The sequence below is a fragment of the Pavona decussata genome, unplaced genomic scaffold, assembly GCF_977016875.1.
Source record: "Pavona decussata unplaced genomic scaffold, jaPavDecu1.1 SCAFFOLD_302, whole genome shotgun sequence".
NCBI classification, from domain to species: domain Eukaryota; kingdom Metazoa; phylum Cnidaria; class Anthozoa; order Scleractinia; family Agariciidae; genus Pavona; species Pavona decussata.
Genome location: NW_028145698.1, coordinates 80,531 through 100,413, shown reverse-complemented (window position 1 = coordinate 100,413; position 19,883 = coordinate 80,531). Strand labels below are relative to the sequence as shown.

Here is a 19,883-nt window from a genome sequence, read left to right as displayed (position 1 = left end):
TCCAAGGTTTTGTGGAGAACGTGAATGCACGGCAGTGAATTTTTCATTTTCTTTCTTAACTTGTACGCCACTCCTACCAATTTGGTTCCTGGATAGTTCGCCACTTCTGTAAAAGTTGAGCGAGTTGATATAATCGCGAAGTAGGACAAATTAAATAAAGTTATATTTCCAGGTGACGTTTCGTTGCCGTTGCCGTCGTTGCTGCTTAAGCTCCCTATTACCAAAATCCACCTTGGGTAATTTATGAGCATGCAGTCTCCTTGCTGCGAATGTCGAACATGTGCAGTCAAGTAAATTATAATGTATCACATTTCTGACACATTATAGGGTAAAATGGATTTTACCAGATGTTCTCTCCCAAAGAGTGAGAATATCTGGGTACAAGACATCCTCAGAGACCTAGGGGCAGCTAGTCGGGTGGAAGGGATTTTCGTGGACGAAAGTTTACTACAAGATTGGGAGAAGTAAACGTTCGTCCACAAAAAATCCCCTCCACCTGACAAGCTTCCCTTAAGTCTCCGAGGATGGGTACAAGACTAACAACAAGAATGGGAAGAAAATATATATACTGTAAATATTCCTTCTTAAAGTGTTTTAAGATTAAAACAAAAGGAATCTGCTAAATATAGAAATGCACCACAAAATTTACAACTTTCTTATTATTCCTTTAGTTTATCTCCGTATACACGGAAAATAAATCAAATCCGATCACTGATACCTAAGTACCAGTCAAACATACATACAAGACTAAACTAGACCCAACTCTGACTTGACCACTGCAACAACCATTTAAATACATGCACGTTTACAATAAACATACTGTCACCTTCAACCTGTGAAATTTGCTTCAAGTTTAAATTTAGTTCTGGAAATTAATGTTGCAAATTCGTTTTTGGACTCTACATTATCAACTACAAATATATATTTACTGTCTTCTAGGAAAGGAAAAAGCTCAGTCTTTTCCACCTAGTACACTTGTCTAATACTACTAAAATTTAGTTTCCACAAAATATTGTACAAAAGTAAGGGGTGGACCTGCAGAAATCATACGAAAGTTTCTCTAAGAGGCTTCATAGCCTCACTGTTATCCCCAATTATTAATACTAAAATTACATTTTTAACCCCTACCCCCTGTCCCCTGAGAAATGCCTTGCTGTTCCTGTTTTTACTACTAACCTTCAAATGGCATCCTAGTACACCAGTTTCCCCTAACCCACCCCTCCCCCACTACTAAAAGGAGCATATGGCATGGTGAATTCTAGTTTGTATATTAACAAGAATTGACTGTTATGGGATATGCTAGCTAGCTAGTCTATTACAGTTTTCCCACCACAAATTTAGGTGGAGTGAGACAATATTTAGGGGGCAAAGCATTGTGTCTAGTCAGTTTGCAATAATTATTATTTGCAGGCCAATGTACCAACAATAATTAGTAAAATTATTCTTACTAACTGGGATTTTTTTGTAACTTTAATCAAGGAATCTAGTAGCTAAGAGCTAAACTCACACAGAGGTCATGTAATTGTGGCACATAGCAGTAACATGCGACAAAACATTGTGCGGAAATTTTGTCATTGTGTTACGTACCACAAAGTTCAAAATGGATAAACCTCATTGGCATAGCAGAGGCGTGAAACTTGACTGTAGTTACTGCAAGTCGCTGTTACAGGACCCCTAATGTGAACAAATCATTATGAAATATTTTTATGGAATTTTTCTTTACATTATTTTGTAACTTTTTTTGGGAGTGAGGAGGGTGAATTATTTGTAAATGTGAAGTTGTAATCCTCGGCACCACTACCATCTTATACTGGGGTTAAGTAAGGCAATAGAGACTGTTTATAATGAAAGCAAGCCAGAGCATGTACCTGTTTTCAGCAACAATACACAGAGGATATTACACGGTGGTGCAAAGATATGAATTTTATTTTCGAGTGGTAAAAACAATATTTTATGAATGAGCCCAGCGAGTAAAACATTGTTTTAAACAGAAGAAAATAAACTAAATATTTTCAAGCCACCGTGTAAATTTCTTTTTATTATATAGAAAAATCTATCGCTCGCCATTTTTTCACCTACTGTTTGCACAAACAACAGTGACACAGCAGGAAATGACATTTATCAATATCCTCACTAATGAGGATATGAAAAATATGCCACTCAGGTCCCAGATGTAGTTTGGTTGGTATGAATTTTAATTTTACAAGTGGTGTTAGTATTTTCCAGGAAAACACTCCTGTCTGTATAACAAATTTATCTGTGTGTCACTCCAATTTCTGAGAACAATGGAGATGACTAACTGAAACATTTCTTATGAAATTTAACTGTTAAATGATTAAACATGGCCACTTTTCAGTGTGGTAGCAGGGGTAGGCAGGGACAGTGTTCTAGTTAGACAGAAAACATAAGCATCTATTTGTATAAATAAATTTGAATAAATCATGTAAATTTAATACATTAACATAAAAATTTGCCTATCAGTTTACTATAAATTTGCATCTAAATTAAGCAGAAATTTCCATGTTTTAGGCCTAAATTTGCATAAAACTGACAGGGTATTTAAAACAGTAAAACTGTCAGGTTGAACACGTTGTTAACCCTTTAACCCCTAATATCAAAGAACAAATTCTCCTATCTTGTCCCCATACTTTTCTTATAAAAGTACTAGGGAGAAGTTATTAAAATATCAAGAAAATTCACCTTGGGTGATCATATCCTTAATTCTCCTGATTTCAGCGGTTGAATAAGCATTGATATCACAAAGAGAAATTTGATGCTGATCACCGTTAGGGTATAAAGGGTTAATAAGGCCTCTCTAGAACACTGAAAGAGGGCTGGCTTGCTCCCATCAAACAGCTCCTTTCTAATGGCAATGCTGACAGTATAGAATAACTTATGTAACATACTTAATTAGTCCATTTTGAGGTTGACATAAATGTACCGTATAAATTTAAGGGAGGCAAAGAAAGACACAGTGCTAAGCATTAGGAAGAACACGTAGCAAGTCAAAAGTGTGTAACCAAAGAATTGTACAGTCTGCAGCATGCCGGACATGTTCGACCTCTTGAAGAAGTAAAATGTTGCATAACAGAACACAAACATTGATGTGGAACTGAAAGAGAAAGAAGATGTACTTGTCACTTTGTATTCATCCTGCTGTAATTCATGCATATAGTAACTGAGAGTGCATTAATATTTTTTTTTTTTTTTTTTGTGGGGGCGGGGGGGCTATTCCAGAAGAGGAATGTACTGCATAAAATCAACAGTATTCATATTTTGTTCTTTTGGGACCAATAATGCTGTTCATTTTTGCTTTGATAGCAGAATGAGTGGAATATGGTTTGCTCAGAACAGAAGGAATTGTATTTCTTGGGAAGTTTTTCGGTGCAATCAGAATAGGTGCAATTGTGTTCTTTTGGGAACTGACTCAGTCTCTTGATTCTGTCAGTTATTCCTGAACCAGAATGACAATAACCAGAATTACCACAAAAGAATAAGTGGATCTTTCCTACTTAATTATTGTACTGAAGGCTGTTAAGTTTTTCTTTAACGGTAACAGTAAAATCCTAATAAAAAGTCTGGAATTAATTAATATTCCCCCAAAGGGCTTTAAAGGGTTTTTTAGGGTGGAGGAGAGGACTTAATATTGGATGGAATTTTTTGTTTAAAAATGTGCTTGTCTTGGCTTTGAAAACAGACTAAAATACCTTGCAACACCAAGCTAACAGCACCACAAGGGTTAAGGGGTTTCAAGAGGCAAAGTTACTAAAGGAAGGTATAAGGCTTAAGCCACTGTTACACGTTGAAACTTTTAGCTGAAACTTGTGTGCAACAGCGAACGAGACCAGTTTCACGAAGTGGTGTTACATGGTGAAACTTTTGTTTTTTTCACAACTGCGGCCGTTGCAAGCCGTTGCAGAAGTAGAAACAGTTCTACTTTTCATGAAACTTGTCTCGCAACGGAAGTTCAAAAAAGTTTCATGAAACCGACCATGTTATATGGTGCAACGCCTGCTAAAAGTTGTTTCGCAGAGCCGTTACACACAAGTTTCAGCTAAAAGTTCAATGTGTAATGGTAGCTTAAGAACTTACAGAAGGTTGGGGGGAGGGGGTGTCCAAACAAAAACAATTTTTTTGGGAAGGGTATGGGCTTGAGGCAAGGATCCCTTATTATTATGAGGACTGTCAAGGGGCATTGATTTAATCATTTCGGCCTGAAGACCATGGTTTGGAGAATTATGCAGTATGTTCCCACAAAAATTCCAAGGAATGTTTATGTAATGTTTAAAAAACGAGCAGGAGTGTTTTTAAAACCACGAGGCGCAGCCGATTGGTTTTGGACCCGATAAAACATGCTGCGAGTTTTTTGAATGGCTTCAAAAACATTCCTGGAAAAGCGTGTGTCAATAGACTTCATAACAATCATGCTTTTGTGAACGTTGGAAATTAGCATACAAGAAAAACACCGCATACTAATGGGGAGTGTTTTATCAGCTGATACTAATAAGGAGGAGGTTTATCAATGTAAAGTCATTGCATGTGATGTATTATCCACCATTTGATAGGTCAATGGGCTTTCGAATTACTAATGACTTTTAGAAGAAAAACTAATTAAAATTAACCAGCTTACCCTCCACACATAAGAGAACGCCACCACCAACGATAGTCTTCACTGGAAAGCTGGAAATATGTCAGGGCGATGGAAATGCATCCTGTGACACTTAACAGGATAACAAAAACTACAAACAAGATTCCATATAACGTGTACTGCTCACGACCCCACAAGGTGGCAAAAATGTAGTACAATTCCACTGATATGGCGCTAGAAAAAAAATTGGGAGAATTTAGTGATTGATCCTGGAGGAAACTCTACATAGTATCAAGCATCAAGTATTTTTACTGTGAGTTATAAACAGTAAAACAATGGTTTGGTAAGTTCATAAAAACGTACCTGAAAGGCAAAAAGCCACCCACAGTCATCCTAACCACAGTGCTTCGATACCTGAAAAAGAAACAGTCAAATACAGTTTTATGGATGGAATATGCCAGCAATTTCAAGTATTTCTTTTATAAGTCAAAGGGCAACAACAGAAGTTCCCTAAAATTAATGGCCCAGTTAAAAAAAATATTACTACTGCACACAAACTCTAAACAAGTGTCTTTTTACAATTAATAACTGTCAAAATATTTACCACTCAGATTGGCTTGAAGCTATAAGAGTACAGACAGAACAAATGACCTCAGATGTAACGTGCGCACTTTCTCAACAGAGAATAAAGCCAATTCTTCTTGTTATTTTTCCATGTAGTTGTAAAAAAGAAATGACGGCAGTTTTCTATGGTCTGTACTCTTATTGACCATAAAAAAAAACACCATAGAATGTTCAAAACGTGGCAATGACACCATGAGCCACACTTGAGTTTTGAACATTATAATGTGATGTCATTTTATGGTCTATAAGAGTATAGACTATAGAAAACTTTTTTTTCAGTTAATACCTCTTTTTCGAAAAGATTTCCAGAGAAATGTTCAACATTCCATTCAAATGCCGGACATTACAAAGAGGAATTTGAATGTTCATTTCATTCTGGGAATACTGGTCATGCATAGGTGGATTGACTGTAATATTAGTTGTGGATGGGCAGGATGAAAATGGATTGCAACTTCAGAGTGCATTCTGGAGTCTTCAAAAATTAACTAAGAAACATCAAGTAAAACAATCCATTTGTCATTCACTTGCTTACCATGGTATCGGTGGGATTTCTCTGGGTATGTTCTTTGTCCTGCAAGGCGCATTGAAGCTTCCAGCCCAATTTTTGCCAAAAATTCCTCCAAGAATGGTAAGAGGGAAACCCACTGAAGTTGCGATGAAATAGTCAATTAATACAAAACAGCCCTTACAAAAATTCTGTAAGTAACCAACAAGGCTACTGCCTAACAGGAGTACAATAGACTGGGGCCACCAAGAAAATGCTCTGGGTGCCTAAATTGTTTGCACCAGCACCTAACAGTTCACATGTTGGGCTCCTAACCTCTCAGCTTTTGGCATTGTGGGCGCCTTGAAATTTTTCTTACCCAACAGCCTTGGTAACACATTAAGCCCTGTTGAACACATTTCTTATTTTTTCCAAGTGCCCTCCTTTTGCATGCAAAGTGTATAATAGCCGTTTTCACACTAGAGACGGATAATCCGTCTAGATGGATAACCCGTCTGATACATTTCCCGTCTAGGTGTGAATTCGAAGACGAATTATCCCTGTCTAAATAGACAGATAATCAGACAGATGAAATCAGACCGATTATCCGTCCAAATTGAACACCGTCCCGTTTTCACATCAAGATGGATTATCCGTCTAAGACGGATTATCTGTCTTTGACAGATAATCCGTCTTTAGTGTGAAAACGGCCAATATTTATTCATTTATAAATTTATGTAAATGCTTATTTGTAGTTCCAACCAATGCTAAGATAAATATTTTTAATGAGCTTACAGATGGAGAAAATTCACAATAGATGGGCTTCCAGTTTTTGGTTTTTTTTGTTGTTGTTGTTGTTGTTTTTTATATGAACAATGCATTTAATTCCAGGTACATGCAAAACAGCGCTCAGATGTTACCCAGCAGAAGGGTCCATACTTCCTGGCCTTCATCTGTTGTTTAAACCAATACAAATTAAGTTTCTTCTTACAAAATAAAACTAACCAATGAGCCAGATGAGCATTAGTAGTATGATGGTGGTGTACGGCAGAGCCTGGGTGGACTGGTGATACCATGCTACTGAGTTTATAACACTCCAAATCACAAAGAATGGCACTGAAAAAAAATCAAAATCAACTAAGTTATGGAAGTGCATCAGACAATAGCGCGCACTGACAGTACTTTGAAGTTTCATATTAGTTTTTGAGAACTGTTCTGTCAGTATTTTTCTAATGGCTTTGGTGTCAACATTCCCAGTAAACAGAAACTGACAGCAGTAGACTGACTTAATATCTAGTTTCACATTTCACAGTCCATCTCCCAGAGCAGCTGGTTTTTGATTTGCTACCTAACTGCATCGCTAAGTGAAGATTGGGTGCCTGGGATGTCCAGGGGCTTCCACTAGAGGCCAGCCAGCCCCTAGATTGAGTACTGCTCTAATGGCTGGCAATCCTCGCAACCCAGCCATGAGCCCTCACACTAGGCATCCAAGCACTCGTCACACTGACAACCAGTGGAAAACAGAGAGGGAAGGGGAGAGGAACCAAGACAACTGCACTATAAACCAGCCAAATCTAGCTGATGAAGCTCCAAAATGCCTGCTACATGTACAATGTTACTGCCTGACTCACATGAGCATGTACCAATGACATCTAACTCTGACCACTAACTGCTCTTTGTTGTTAACTTAGTGAAACTACATATTAACTTAAATTTAACTACATGTAAAGTTTTTTTCAGAGTAACAGTTGTGCACACTTTACTTTAGGTTAGGTTCTATTGTCAGTATTTTCTGATTAAGTCCATTGTCTTTTCAGTATACATTACGTTTGGGCAGAGAAGAAAAAATATAAAAATAACATAGGGGTAAATATATCAGCAGGCTTACCTGAAAAAATACTGGTAGTCAAAACAACATTCCAAACCCAGTTTGTTCCCCCAATTTTTCTGTAGAAATTGGCTGACACATATCCAGAAACACCTGGTTTAACAAAAAATAAAAATCATCAAATTATTATTGAAAATTATTGAAAACACGATCAATAGATAATACAATTTTAAATTCCAGAGTTTTGATAAGCTTAACAGTCATGGTATATCAACCATTATACCATGCCTGAGAAATAGCGACCATAAAATTATTTTATGTTCGATTTTGGAAAGCAAAATCAGCAAAATTTAGCAAGATTTCTTGGTTGGTTTAAGGAAAACAATTATTCCCCTCACACTTGTTGGATATGGTATGATTATAGCCAACTCGGCACTAGGCACCTTGTTGCCTATTTAACAATTATTCCACGAGCGCGCGTTGGATATGAGATGATAGATAGCCAACGAGGCGCGTAGCGCCGAGTTGGCTATAATCAACTCATATCCAACAAGCGCAAGTGGAATAATTGTTTTATTAAAAACAACCGAGAAATATTGCTAGATCTTACTGATTTCGCTGTGCAAGAACGACCAGAAGGCAATTTAATGGTCGCCATTTCTCGGCCATGGTATAATTGCTCATATACCATGGCCGCTAAGCCAATCAAATCCCTCGAATTGCATTATACAATGATGCAGTTTTTAATAATATCTCATATCCAATGCGTGCTCATGGAATTATTGTTAGCTGTAAACTTTCATTGTCTCTTTTCACTCACTCTCTGACTCTCATACTCACTTTGAAGTTTTGCCTATAATTTGTAAGAACCTTCATAATTATGTAACTGTTCCTCTAAGTTTAGGTAACTAAACGTCTTCTGTCTAAAGCCTACAGGCTCCGCACTTACAGCAGGTGAGAGCGTAAAGTAGAACAGCAGCGGTATTCATGGATCCATGCCTAGACAAAAAACAACAAAAATATATTTTCCGCTAAATATACATGACTGTAATAGGTTGTTATTCCACCCTCTTTAATAATAAAAGTAAATGTACTGTTGTACTGTACTGCACTGCACTGCACTGCGCTGCGCTGCACTGTACTGTACTGTACTGTACTGTACTGTACTGTACTGTACTGCACTGTACTGTGCTGTGCTGTGCTGCACCATACAATATTCAGAGTGGAACAACTGACAGAGGAATATTGATGTCTCTGGGAAGAAAATTGACGAGGATTTTTATTATTATTATTATTATTATTATTATTATTATTATTATTATTATTATTTTATTTTCATATGAGAACAACAAGCAATACGCTTTAAGCACCAATATCAAGCTGTATATTCTCCACATTTATATTGTTTTCTCTGTATTTTATATGGTGCGTTGGCTTAAAATCAAAACGCTTCATGTCGGGTGATCATTTCCTTTAATCTCATTAGGAGAATTTAGATTTTGCTCATAATTATGACCTAAAAGGTTTCAATTGGAGGGTTCAAATGGAAGTTGTTGTGAAAATTGGCAAATAAGTGTCGGAAAGTTGTAAAAAAAAATAAAGCCCCTGAAGCGTGCAAAGTGACAACTTACAGTAATTGAAGCACAACTCTTATATAATTATCACCATGGCAACCAAAAGTGAGACCGCATTTGATTATTTACCTACTTTCAGTAATCACTAAATCCAATCAGAATTCACTTGCCACTTTGACTTGGCTTTCGGCTGCTACCTCAAATGTTGATTGGGTGGTCAATTACACAAAGCAAGTAAATTAACCAAAGTGGTCAAGACATACTTTTGCGCATCGCATGGTAATAATGTTATCGCCTACCTGTGAACATTAAATAAACCCATCAAAGCCAAAAATATGATACCGAAGCAAAGAGTCAGAAACTGAGAACCAACACCTGTGAAATAACAGATGAACTAGATCAAACAGTGACGCACCTATGGACATTAAACATTCCCATGAAGGGCATCACCAGGACGCACATAGACAGCGTGATGAACTGGGCGCCAATACCTAAACATGCACAAAAATGACCCAGATGGAGATGGTGACGCAACTGATGATTGCGATTAAGTATAAGATGGCAACTTCACCAATGATTGTGATTATAAATTTAGTATAAGATGGTGACTTCACTAATGATTGTGATTAAGTATAAGATGGTGACTTCACTAATGATTGATTAAAAATTTAGTATAAGATGGTGTCTTTACCAGTGATTGCGATTAAGTATAAGATGGTGACTTCACTGTCTAATGATTGTGAATAAGAATAAGATGGTGTCTTTACTAATGATGGTAACTTCACAAATGATTGTTACAGAATTGAAGGCTCTGATGGAAAAGTATCCTAAATGGATATTTTTTACCCCCCAAAAAAAGTTGCTCCAAAGTGGCTCAAATTTTACTCACACACTCACTTTTGGGTGGTGATCACGAACAATGATCCTTTTTTTCCCACTGTTCAGAAGGCATAGTTTTGAAGATATGCAGTGGAATGCAAAGGGGGTAATTGAAGAATTATTTCTGTTATTCGTATTGTTTCAGGAGCAATCAGAGGCACATTATAATGTTAGCCTTCTTAAGTTTTATATAATTTGAAAGAAATAAAATGAAATTTTATTGCCACACTTGTTTGACCTGATTAACAAACATTATCCTAGTAAAGAAGAATTTAAAAAAACCAGGAAAGATTTATTGCTGCTTGACGTTTCGGGGTCATCGTGACTACATTAACAAGAGACTAGTTAAATAGCATGCAAATAAGGAAAGGTACAAGATAAGCATAAATTACAATAAACGGCCTAAACAAACACCTTGCAGGTTCAGTGAACGAGCAGCAATAAATCTTTCCTGGTTTTTTATATGCTGTTGCTTCAGCAAATCCCTGCTGATCAAATGTTTGAAAGAAGAATTTTAACTGAATTTCAAGAATAGTATATTATCAGGGTCTACTTCTGTCGGCACTATAGGAACAGATACCTAGAGCTGTACAGCTAATGGCATCAAACGATTCAAAGTTAAAAACATACCCAGGATAGCACACAACCAGCTTTTGTAGGGTGGAAACCTGAAGACGTCAGCGTGAATGATCTTCCAGCCCACCTCATCTTGATCTGTAATATTAAAAAGTTAAATTACAGCCATGTTAAGTTTATAGTCAGACCTGCTTTAAGCAGACATCCCCAATGAGTTTTAGTAGAGATTACTTCCCAAACTATGGGGAATTCTACCAAGGATTAACAACAGACACTCCTGGATAAACTTATACTACATGACTAGTTACAATTTTACCTTAAACAAAACCAATCAACATTCCACATCACTAAATTCTGATTTGCAGATTGCATTGATCTCAGGCTTTAAGCCAGGAACTGAAAACTGGGTATACTAGTCAGGTATACCTCTGGTAAAATTTTTAACCGGGCTTTAAGCCCTAACAGTGATTAGCATCAAATTTCTCCTTGTAATAGCAATGCTTATACCACCCATGAGGTCATGAGAATTAAGGATATGATCACCCAAGGTGAATTTCTTGATATTTTAATCCAGTACTCTTATAAGAAAAGTATGGGTACAAGATAAGAGGATTTGTTCTTTGATATTAGGGGTTAAAGGGTTAAAGGATCAAGTGAAATTTCATGAAATGTTTTTCAAGAAGTGCTCAGCCCCAGGACACCTGGACATACTGCTGGCTAAAACCTTGATTGATCTATGCAACTCTACCAAATTATTTTTTGAGTAACTAATTGAACCTGCAAGTCACGGTGACTAGGTAGCACAAAGGAACAATCAACTGCACATGCGTTCAGGTTTAAGATCACAGCCCCTTACCAATGTTCACAATAGGAGTATTTATTGTGTAAACAGTATTATCAACAAAACTAAACAACAAACTTGAAAGTAAAATTTAACAGATAACAATGTTGGCATTGTGAGAAACACACAGCGAATATAACTGGGTGACAAAATAAAACAAGTTTGCCTTTTACTTTCCGTGTCGTACAACAACCCAAGGCCATGTAAACAAGCCAAGAATCAAATTAAACACGGTTACTAATTCTACAGAAGTCATTTTATTTCCAGCTAAATATTGGTATCTGAACTGCGTGGAGTGCAATTTGGTCTGAAATCATATGCGTGATTTCAAAATCACACGAACGCGCAGCGCGAGTTTGATTTGAAATCACAAGTATGATATCAGACCAAAATTGCACGACACGAAGTTCAATTACCACTTAATTACATCCATTTTGAAATGACAGAGTATCATTGTCAATATTAATATTCTATTTGTGTTACTTCATTTCCATTTTGATGGGCTAAAGAAAGGATGCAATTTAGAGCAAAAAATGATGCAATTTGGGAATAAATTGCACCATTTTGGACCAATCAGATTCCGAGGATCACCAGTGATTTCAAAATGGATGTAATTAAAGTAGAAATTATGCAAGGCAAGTGCATTTGTTGGGCTTCAAATCTGTTTTATTTGATTTTTACTTTCTTTACAAAGTTCATTTTCTACTTCATTTTGCCTGCCTTTCTCTTTTCTTATAATAAAATTGTGTGGCTCCAGAAAATATTCATGCACCCCCCCCCCTCCTCCACCCACCTCCCACAGAAGGTCTTTTGGTTTACACCTCTATCTCTCTGGAGATTCCAATTCAGCTTCATAGTTTCCTTTAAAAGCTTCGGTGATACATGTATACATGTACATGTATGTATGATAGAGGATAGAGGATGCATACTTTTGTTGTAGCCACATTATTTTACTCTAAACATGGCAATGACCAACTCAAAAGCTCATGGCTACTCTGGTCACTGCACACATATTATTTTCTTGGTGTTTTCTTACCACTTTTTACTTTCCTTAAATCTTACGTCTGTAAAATATGTAACTATATACCTTGTAAACAGTGTAAAATACAATAAAAATCTCATCTAAAATCTTCGGCATTTTGACTCTAAACTCCAAACTATTTGGGATCCAGAGAAGGGTGCGGGTATTTTCTAAAACTGCACATTAAAATCCATCAATTGAAAGCACTCCTTTGTCAGGCACAGAATCCAAATCTTGTGCAATTTCATGGTTGACCTCTCTTCACTGACATAGTAATTATTTTGAGATTCATGCTCAACCAATAAGCCATTTCCAAGTTGCTGTGTGCACCAGGCAATGTAGCAGAGCATTAGAGTTGGCTGCTGCTTATTTGTACATAAAGGAGGGCAACATTGATAATATCAGTTGAGCAATCACAAGCACAGCAGTTCACTTACATAACTTACCAAGGTCGTCAGGCATATCTTCTTCATCTGATATATTGTACTTTGCAAAGTCACTCTTTAGTACTCTCATCTGTAAAAGAAGCCCCAGTATCAACCAACAAAATTTCTAACTCCACAAGGAAACTAGCCAATCAAAACCACAATTTAACTCTGTAAGTATCAAGATGCACATTCTTCTCACTTCTGTCTATAATTTCTTATGGTATTAGTTGGGAGAATTTGTTTGAGCATCAGCCCATTTGATCTTGGGCGATCATATCCTTGTTTCTCGTGACCCACATGTTAACATAAGCAGTAACATTCTAAGGAGAAATTAGATGCTCATCACTATTGGGGTTTACTTCTTTAATCCCTAACATCAAAGAACAAATTCTCCTGTCTTGTCCCCATACTTTTCTTATAAAAATACTGGGGAAAAGTTATCAAAATATCAAGAAAATTCACCTTGGGTGATCATATCCTTAATTCTTGTGACTTCAGGGGTTGAAAAAGCATTGATATCACAAGGAGAAATTTGATGCTGATCACTGTGAGTAGTTAAAAGGTTACGGTAAAAATGCCATACGTTTCTGTAAGTTTCCCTTTTTGCTTATGGTTTGTTGGTGGTCATTGTTGCATTTTGACGAAGAAAAAATGTACTCATAATACGGATTGGAGTCAAGATTGTATGGTTCAACATTGATTGCCGTAAATGAATGGATCTTGGGACACGTACAGTGTATCTGGCATCCCCTGCAGATTTTGCAGGGGCGGATGACATCATCACCAACTTGGCAAAGGAGAGAGAGATCATCGAACGCACTCCCTAATCTTTGATTATTTACTAGGTTTGTACCCTAGATAGAGAGAGACAATCTGGAGATGCATCAAGAAAGGGCATCAACAAAGCTAATCGTGCACTTACCAGAATAATGACGACAAATCCAATCAGAAGAAAGACCAGTACCACTGAATTGATAATTGACAGCCAGTGAATCTGAAAGGTCAACATATCTATTCATAAACTTAATAATTACAGGGCCTGTTCATGTTAACTCAGGATTAGCTTAACCAGGCTTTGAACAACTGGGTCCTGGATGAAGAGAGGCAACATGAAGTGACAAAATTTTTTACCGTTGACGGCAGTTAGGGCTGGAAGCCATCTGTACTAGCATTCAAGCTCCCAGCTGTGTGAGAGAACAATGTTGTCCACCTTGTTCACAGCTTAAACACTTGGGGTGTGTTTCTTTGGGATGATCCAGATCAGGATCAATGATCCAAGATCACTCGGATCATGGTGGATCAAAGGAACAGAGGAATCCACTCTGGGCAGAGATTCTTCAGTTCCTTTGATGCACCATGAGTGATTTTGGACCATTGATCCTAATCTGGATCATCCTAAAGAAATGCACCACTGGTTGAAAAAATGGTTTAAAATGGTGAAAACTTAGTTGCTAAAATGTACCAGAGCCTTATCTGCACTGTAAACAACAAATTGTTCTCCACACTTTGACTTCATGCCAAGTACATTCACCTTTCTAATCCAGAAATTAAAGCTTTGTTTGTTTAGAACAATAAATCAACCTCCATTTATGAATAAGATCTATAATGTACATGAAGGGGTTCAATACAAAATAGTAAATATTTCACATGCTCTTGTATTTCAGTTTGCATCAAAGTGTTAGAAAAAAATGCATTCATGAATCATACATAGGGGATATTACAGGGTGGCGGGAAGATATGAATTTTATTTTCAAGTGGTAAAGGCAATATGCGAACGAGCGCAGCAAGTGTGTAAAATATTGTTTTAACAGGAGAAAATAAAATTCATTTCTTCAAACCACTATATAATTTTCTTTTTATTATATAGCTAAATCAATAGCTTTTTTTTTTTTTTTTTTGCTTACTTTTTGCACAAACAACCATGAAAAATACGAAATGACGTCATCAATATCCTCACTAATGAGAATATTGAAAATACCCCACTCGGGTCCCAGATGTAGTTTTGTATGAATTTTACAAGTGTTTTTTTTTTTCCAGTAAAAGACTCATTTTTATATATCACCATACAGTAACACTCAGTAGCTGACATAATAGGTTTCTCTCACCTCCAAACTCTTTGGGAAAAAAGATCCTGCTCCCTTTGACTTTAGTCTCTCCGAGTATGGTGTGCTGCAATAAAACAAAGTTACTCATTAAGATAATCGATCACTTCTAATTTTCAGTGTTGACAGACAGACAGAAAATTTGTTCCTTGGTACAGGGGGAGATAAAAGGAGTATACTCACTTTGTAGAGCTCCATGTTACACTGTAGGTAAACTGCACTTCAAATGGAACTTCTACATCGTCAAGCGGCACTGGCTGGTGATTGGTTGTGCTCACATTCGCTGAAATTATCTGGAGGAAACAATAACCACCAGACACATTTAACCCCGTTCCAAGGCAGGAAAATCTTTCAGAAAGTCAAAATTCCCCCTGCCTGGAGCATGAAGATGCACACAAAAATTTAATGTATTGCTAATCAATTCAGATCTGGATCAAGACCTACTGTATCTGACCTATTTTGAATTTGGATTTTTTTCATCTGAAGAGCAGAGTTTAAAGCAAGCAAACCTCTCTTTTGTCCCTTTGAATCTCAATATCAACGTTCATATTCTCCTAACTGTTAGAACTCCATAAATAATTATATTTCAAATGGTACAAGCTCAGAGACTTTGCTTCAACATCGAGACAGTATCTTTAGTGATCATGTCCTGTATTCTCATGAACTGTATGTTTGTACAAGTAGTGTTATTGTAAAGAGAAATTACACGCTGATCGCTATTTGGGCTTAAAGGATTAAGAAGCCACCTTCCCGGAATTTTGAACGGTGGCTTCGTTTGAGTTGTTGTTATTTTTCAATTCTTTGTGCAATCTTGTACCCTGAGTCTTCAGGATCTTTGGCCAGCAGTTGGTCGCCGGAATCCCAGAGTCTCTCCTGGCAACCAACTGCTGGCCAAAGAGCCTGAGGACTCTGAATACAAGATTGTTCTTTGGTTGTTACCAGAGTGGATACTACATAACAAGGTTGGACACCTTACGATGTTTACATAATAGAAAACTGATTTCAAACTAAGCAGTACAAAAGTTAAAGTCAAATTAGCGTACGCCTCAAATCTCGGTCATTTGCTTCGTATCTCCTATCCATATCTGTTGTAAGTTAAAATGAATCCCATGTTAAAATGATTTTAACCTAGGTTGATTTGTATTTTTCTTTGTTTAAGATGTTGATTACCCAACCTTAACAAAGGAAAATACAAATCAACCTAGGTTGAAATCATTTTAACCTGGATTCATTTCAACCTACAACATATCCACGACTCCAACGAGGGCTAGCAGACAAAATCTGCGATTTTTAACTTATTTCAGAGACAGCTAACCATTTTCAAATTATCAGTGCTTAAGCTTTAATAATGTACTGTAGATCAGAGGTTAACCCTAAAATGCTTTAAATGCAGCTCTATTCTCTCAGTTCCCTGCCTAACAAATGGCTTCTGCTCTCGTCTACATCAGGGCTATGAGGATTAACAATACTATGTTGTGTAAAAATCAAAATGGGGTCCAACTTTGTTTTGGAGCATCCATTCTAGGAATAACCATTGTTCTTTATGTACCTGATCTCCATTAAATGCAATGTTGAAGTTTAAATGTGCCCACAGGAAAACTTTGTGTGTATGCGGCAAAAAGCCTCCTTCTTCTAGATGACCAATGAAGCCTCGCAGAGGAAGATCATCTAAAGGAAAAGGGAAAAATTCTTCACTCACTCATGCAGGGTTTGGAACTTACTGCCCTCTTGCTCTACCATCAGGGACAGTTCCCTTCCACTGAAAGCCTCCACAGACAGACTCTGAATACTTTACAGGGGTTTCAATAAGAGCCGGCAACCGGCAAAATTCAGTCTCTATGTCAAGTGAATTGACCTAAATTTGCCGCTGACCTACTTTAGCCAAAATTATAAACATTAGAGTAAAAATAGAACCTCCATTAGCCGCCTGCTTTGTAGTTTTTGCCATCTGCTTAAAAACTTATCGAAACCCCAGACTTTATAAAAAATATGCCCTTTACAACCAATACGAGCCCGACAATCCTTGCACGTGGAAATCTATATGCGTAAAATGTAATTTGGCTTGCAGCCTCAATTGTCAATTGCAGTTTTTACATGACTGTGCACTTGCAATAAGTAAAAATAAAAGGTTAAAGAAAATATTTGTCAGCTGTGTGGCACTCATGTAAAAGCTATGAAAGTTCAGTAAACAGTGGAGAAGTGCCAAAAATGTGAAAAAATTACAGACTTTTCAAGCTTACTTGCAATAAATTAATTTATAAATGTACGTAAACATACCTAAAACAAATTCAAAGTAGTACAGATCTTCTATAGCTTCCTTTAACTGATCAATGTCCTTTTTCTCAAGTTTTACAGTACACAATTGTTTGTTGTCTACTGGCTCTGCAAAATACAAACAAAGGCTTTTAGACAAGATGACGGAGGTGGTCTGTTTGCTAGCACAATAGTTAACCTTTATAATAATATTTAAGTCCTTCAAATAGGGTACAAAATCTATTTTCTCCTTTATACAGTTTCAGTAACTGATGAAACATACAGGTGATGAGAATAACATACTCAATCACCGAATGTTATGATTTTAAAACAATTTCTCCCAACTATCACCAAAAGAAATATAGAGAAAACAGAAGGAAGAAAATGGATGTTGATATCTGGGCTTTTAGGGTTGGGTAATTTGCAACACAATTGGCTAGTCCATAACCTTTGCAACAACAATAAACTTTGCTACACCGTGACGGTAAAGTTAAATGAAATTGCTGGAAAATTGCATACTCAGACTAATCAATAAATAAATACAGTCATGTCACATGAATAATGGAGACTCCCTACCCAGCTGTTTCACCAAACATAACAAGATGAACAAAAAGGGCAAAGACAAACTAGAAGAACTTTTATTTTCTTATTGTGCAGTTCCAGAAAAAATCCATACCCACCCCATGGAAGGTCATCTGAAATTCCTAGGGGGGGGGTGGGTCTTAAAAGTCAAAATTTTAGAAGGAAAGTATGAAGCTAAACTGGAATTTCCTGGGGGAGGGGGATGCAAAACAAAGAACCTTCCGTGGGGGGAGTATGGATATTTTCTGGAACTACACATTGACCCAAGAAAACGCCTAAGGCCATTCTTTTCCACAGTCAGTCTTGTCAGAAAATATACTCAAGTTCTGAACAACAGTTGCCATTTTGTGAAAATTGTGACAACTCTTTCACCCAGGCTCTCCATTAATACTTTACTGTTATTATGTGTCTCTTGAATTTTTGTTTAACAAACAAACAAGTTGACATTTATCCACTGGAGACAAATAATAATAATTATTAATAATGATTATAATTCATGAACACCGCTGTCAATCGCAGCATTCAGTTTATGCAAAATGAAAATTGGATAATTATTCACACAACTGAGAACAACAATTTCCACTCTTTTAGAGATAACAATAATATTTATCTAATATAAGCTTTACACTTGAACCTTAAACAACACAATAGCAGAAAAATATAATCCCAGAGCTAATTTAAAAATTTACCTTTGAATTTGATTTCATGCATTGCAACAGCCATTCTATCACCATCCAGAACTTCCCCTAGAGTTAAACTGCGATGCTCAACCTAAAAATCGAAAGGTATAAATTGGAAGGTACTTCAATGAAGGAGTTAAAGGAATCGAGACAGAATCACAACAGGAGGGGTTAAAATATTATTAATTTTAATTACGCTCAAGCTTAATTTTTTTGGTCTGAAAATTTCTAGGTTCAGATAAAAATTTTCTTAATATCTGTTGTTTGTTACAGGAACAAAAACAATTAAAAAAAATGAAAATAACGTGCATGGTTATTTATTCTGCGTTAAGGTAAAAATGCAATCTTTGTCCAGCTGGCGATATGCATGGTGCGTGTTATGAGATCGCTTGCAACGTTTCAATTCGGACGATGGAAATTGAAAACATACCTGGAGAACGGAATATTTTGTCCCTGAATTAATCAATATAAGGCCTTGTTGTAAATGCAAGAAAATCAAAACAAAGCTTACGTTTTCGGGCCGGCATACAGGCAAAGAGTAGTAATGATATGTTTCTTGAGGATTGAAATACGGACCAACTTTGTTCACGTAAAGTGGCACCTGAAGAAGAACAGATCACGTTTAGCTATCTTTTCTAAAATAAAAAAGAAATGTAAGATGCTCCAAATACCTTTTCCCCAGCCGAAAATTTCGCTGCGTGAGTGAAAAATGGCGAAACAAAAACAGCAAGTATACACAAGTAGAGAATATCGAGAGTCGCCATGATGGAAATGAGCCTGCAAGGAATGATGGGAGAAAATGAAACGTGGCTCCCGAATTCGTTACTAATGGCAACAAGTCTCTTCGTGACTTTTTTTGACGCAGGAAAAATTCCAAATAAACAAAGCTAGTTTAAATTAATAAATTGAACACACCTGTTCACATATTCTGTGTAAAATTTTGTAGAATAGAAGTAACTATGCATTTTAGCTATTTTTTTCTCTTTCCTAAGATTTCTCCAACTTTTTCACGATCTCAGCGAATCGATTCGCTCGAAACGTTAGCACTCGAATCTGTGGCCAAATTACCTTTCAACTCAACTCTGAATTTGTTCATTTATTCATTTAATCATCTTTCAAGGGTATATTACAAACTTTCCTTTGTTTTTATCATCGAATAATCCTACTACTTCATTTTTCGCAAGTAAACATGCAAAGAAGATTTTAAAAGTAATAATGCATGCGCGTAACCACGTTACGGTTGTCACGGAAACTAAGAACTATAGCGGACTGGAGCTGCCTCCCTGAGGCCATTGTTTCATCAACTTCCTTAGCAATGTTTAAATATAGGTTATCAGCTTTATGTATAACTTATGTAGTTTTCCCTTTTTAATTTTTGCATCATTATTTTATATTTCATTCATTTACTTTTCTTATTTTTTTA

At 36.6% G+C, this 19,883-nt stretch overlaps 1 protein-coding gene across 4 annotated transcripts; it reads right to left on the bottom strand.

Annotated features, from left to right (window-relative positions):
• Positions 1-652: 652 nt before the first annotated feature.
• On the bottom strand, positions 653-19,241 carry LOC146454333 (transmembrane 9 superfamily member 1-like). 4 transcript variants are annotated; one of them, XM_085095465.1, is made up of 18 exons: positions 19,132-19,241; positions 18,972-19,061; positions 18,470-18,551; positions 17,223-17,327; positions 16,495-16,613; positions 15,129-15,238; positions 14,949-15,012; positions 13,766-13,837; positions 12,853-12,931; positions 10,608-10,691; positions 9,514-9,589; positions 8,474-8,523; positions 7,585-7,677; positions 6,702-6,812; positions 5,745-5,856; positions 4,952-5,002; positions 4,631-4,822; positions 653-3,112 (listed from the first exon to the last, which is right to left on the bottom strand). In XM_085095465.1, the coding sequence occupies exons 1-18, from the start codon at positions 19,222-19,224 to the stop codon at positions 2,911-2,913; spliced, it is 1,785 nt and encodes a 594-aa protein (XP_084951591.1). In that variant the 5' UTR covers positions 19,225-19,241; the 3' UTR covers positions 653-2,910. The 4 variants fall into 4 exon arrangements, with proteins under 4 accessions (XP_084951591.1, XP_084951590.1, XP_084951594.1 ...); XM_085095464.1 differs by lacking the exon at positions 9,514-9,589 and adding an exon at positions 9,398-9,473; XM_085095468.1 differs by having other exon boundaries at positions 12,862-12,931.
• Positions 19,242-19,883: the final 642 nt, after the last annotated feature.

What these genes read in the sequence shown, in the direction of transcription:
- LOC146454333 (XM_085095465.1), bottom strand. Translation starts at nt 19,224, where the DNA reads ATGGCGACTCTCGATATTCTCTACTTGTGTATACTTGCTGTTTTTGTT. An exon ending in GGAATGTTTAATGTCCATAG is followed by an intron (nt 8,524 to 9,513) that starts GTGCGTCACTGT and finishes TTTTTTGTCTAG; the next exon opens with GCATGGATCCATGAATACCG. An exon ending in AATGCTCATCTGGCTCATTG is followed by an intron (nt 5,857 to 6,701) that starts GTTAGTTTTATT and finishes TCGCAACTTCAG; the next exon opens with TGGGTTTCCCTCTTACCATT.